The sequence below is a fragment of the Ruditapes philippinarum genome, unplaced genomic scaffold (genome assembly GCF_026571515.1).
Source record: "Ruditapes philippinarum isolate M1 unplaced genomic scaffold, ASM2657151v2 ctg3745_1_1_1_1, whole genome shotgun sequence".
NCBI lineage: Eukaryota > Metazoa > Mollusca > Bivalvia > Venerida > Veneridae > Ruditapes > Ruditapes philippinarum.
Genome location: NW_026856435.1, coordinates 55,630 through 57,998, shown reverse-complemented (window position 1 = coordinate 57,998; position 2,369 = coordinate 55,630). Strand labels below are relative to the sequence as shown.

At 33.1% G+C, this 2,369-nt stretch overlaps 1 protein-coding gene across 1 annotated transcript; it reads right to left on the bottom strand.

Annotated features, from left to right (window-relative positions):
- Positions 1 to 238: 238 nt before the first annotated feature.
- LOC132746530 (probable G-protein coupled receptor 139) lies at positions 239 to 2,107 on the bottom strand. The gene has a single exon (XM_060735714.1). The coding sequence runs from the start codon at positions 1,689 to 1,691 to the stop codon at positions 624 to 626; it is 1,068 nt and encodes a 355-aa protein (XP_060591697.1). The 5' UTR covers positions 1,692 to 2,107; the 3' UTR covers positions 239 to 623.
- Positions 2,108 to 2,369: the final 262 nt, after the last annotated feature.

Below are 2,369 nucleotides of genomic sequence, written 5' to 3'. Positions count from 1 at the left end.
GATACTGAAACAAAAAGGAACTAAATGAATTAATTATAACATTTTGTAAATAAAACACTGCTCTTACAATTACAATTACACATGATCAATAAGCACTCAATTCTGAACAAAGAGTAATGAAAGGTAATAGGATAAATCAAACTTAAACTCATGGTAACATGAGGTAAAATTTCAATAAAACATTTGTTCTTTCCAGTCGTTACCGCTATTAAACATTGATGGTAAAAACAATTGTTCCATGATAATCATGATTTGTTTTGCAGAACATTCTTTTTTTATGTTATGCTTTCCGAAATCAATACATACAGAAAACAGTCTTTGAACTAGCTTCTGACACTAACGGTCATGTTTTTTAAAAGTATTAAACGTTTTATAAGGTAGGACATATCAGTCAATCCAGAATCTGATAAACAGGACTAAGACTAAAAATGTTCAGTCAAACAGTCAAAAACTATTTAAGTATTTAACAAGCACTGGCTTTTTGTAGATTGTTCAGTTAGAATGCCCAACACGCTGAAATTAAAATAAGTTGATAGTGCATTAAAAATGCCATCTTAGTAAAATGTTATTATTGAGTTTCACATTATTTCATATAACCAAACAATATGCACATTGCATTTGCGTTATAATCGCATGAACGTCTCTCCTTCAGAACTTACGGTGCTCACAGATTGTGTATGAAAGTTCCGCGTATTATGCATTGATTCTGAGATAGTTCTTCTCCGCTTGCAGAAAAGGTTCTTCAAATCTCTACGAAACTTTGATCCACAAAAAATATAAAGCACAAAATTAATTGCACTGTTTGTATGCAACAACATCAGAAATATTGTCCCAGTAAGCATCAAGTTTGCAATGCGTTCTGGTGTTATTGTTTCCACTGGAAACCAATATGGCTGTCCTATTGCGAAGATGGAAAAGGGAGAGACTAAGGAGGAGAATGCTATGTTTAAAACGACTGCTGTACTTGTGAAATGAGACGCCGTACGGTTTTCACGACGATATGAGTGGCCTCTAAGTTCCTGTCCGTTATGCGTAGTCACTGTACTTGCTTTTCGGAATTTTTGACTCGATTGTAATGTGTGTATAACCATTATGTTGCCACAAAGAAGCACACTAAATGGAACAGCGAATGCAAGAACAAAGTCAATCCAAGTCCAGTATTTAAACATGAAATCTTCATGCTTGCTAATCACTATGCAGTCAAATGATTGATATAAATCATTATAAACATGTTCATATCCATAAATAAGATGAGCATTTAAACCAGCTATGACTAAGACAAGGACAAATAGGCCTAGAAATACCTTCCGTCTTGTAAAAACATCCCTTACTCTGTGTGGAAATCTCACACTGAACACTCGCTCGACTGTTACAAGCACAAGAATCCACGGTGACAGTTGGAACAGAAAATATGACAAGAAAACATGAAATTTGCACGCACCATTTGAAGAAGTCCTTAAATTTATCTCAAACATATGGCTCAGCCATCGCACGAGTACGGAATTTATGAGAATCAATGTGTCGGTAACTGTCAGGAACATCAACATAAAACCAGTCGAAGTTTTTCTGGTACTTGCCTGTGCCAAAACGATCACAGATAAAATGTTTCCTATAATTCCAATGCCTAACAATATCGGTGGGTATATTGTTAGTATTTTATCAATAATTTTAAACTTTAAATCCTCCGACATAATTGACAAAAAAGCAAAACAAAATTGTTTACATCAAACAGCAAATTATTACCACATAATAATAAATATGCGGCAGATAAATTGAAGAAAATTATGAACGTATTTGATGACACATACGAAACAAGTTATTGTAATATCTATTCATTAAAATAATGCGGATAATATCCAAATTAACGGCAAACAATTTTCATAGAACTTATCCTGTTTCTACAACTTTATCATTTATAACCCACAATTAAACCTGTAAGATCTGCATTTTTGTAAACATCTATTACAAGAAGATCGCAAGTTGTTTATCAATTTCGTAAATCCTTGTTATTAACTCTTGCAGTGTGTTATATTAAAATGTACAACATCTAGGACACACGGATAGTTTTTACCTCTGCTCTCAGTCCCTTTTATACTCGCTGTATCGAATTTACGATTGCTTACAAATGGCTTTTTTATTCAGCGCTATTCAACAGTACGACACTTTAAAACTTCGTAAAATAATAACTATGTAAACGCAAACCTATTTTTTTTTAAATTTTGAATATACGCTTATTTATATCTAGAGAAATTTAAAAAAGTGGAAAGCCTAGTATGCTTTTAAGATAACCAAATGTGTTAAGTATTGGAGAAATAGTGACAGCACCGAGGGCCTCACTGTATTAAATTAGTCAGCTCACAAACATCTAA

Coding starts and splice junctions, on each gene's coding strand:
- LOC132746530 (XM_060735714.1), bottom strand. CDS start 1,691: ATGTCGGAGGATTTAAAGTTTAAAATTATTGATAAAATACTAACAATA.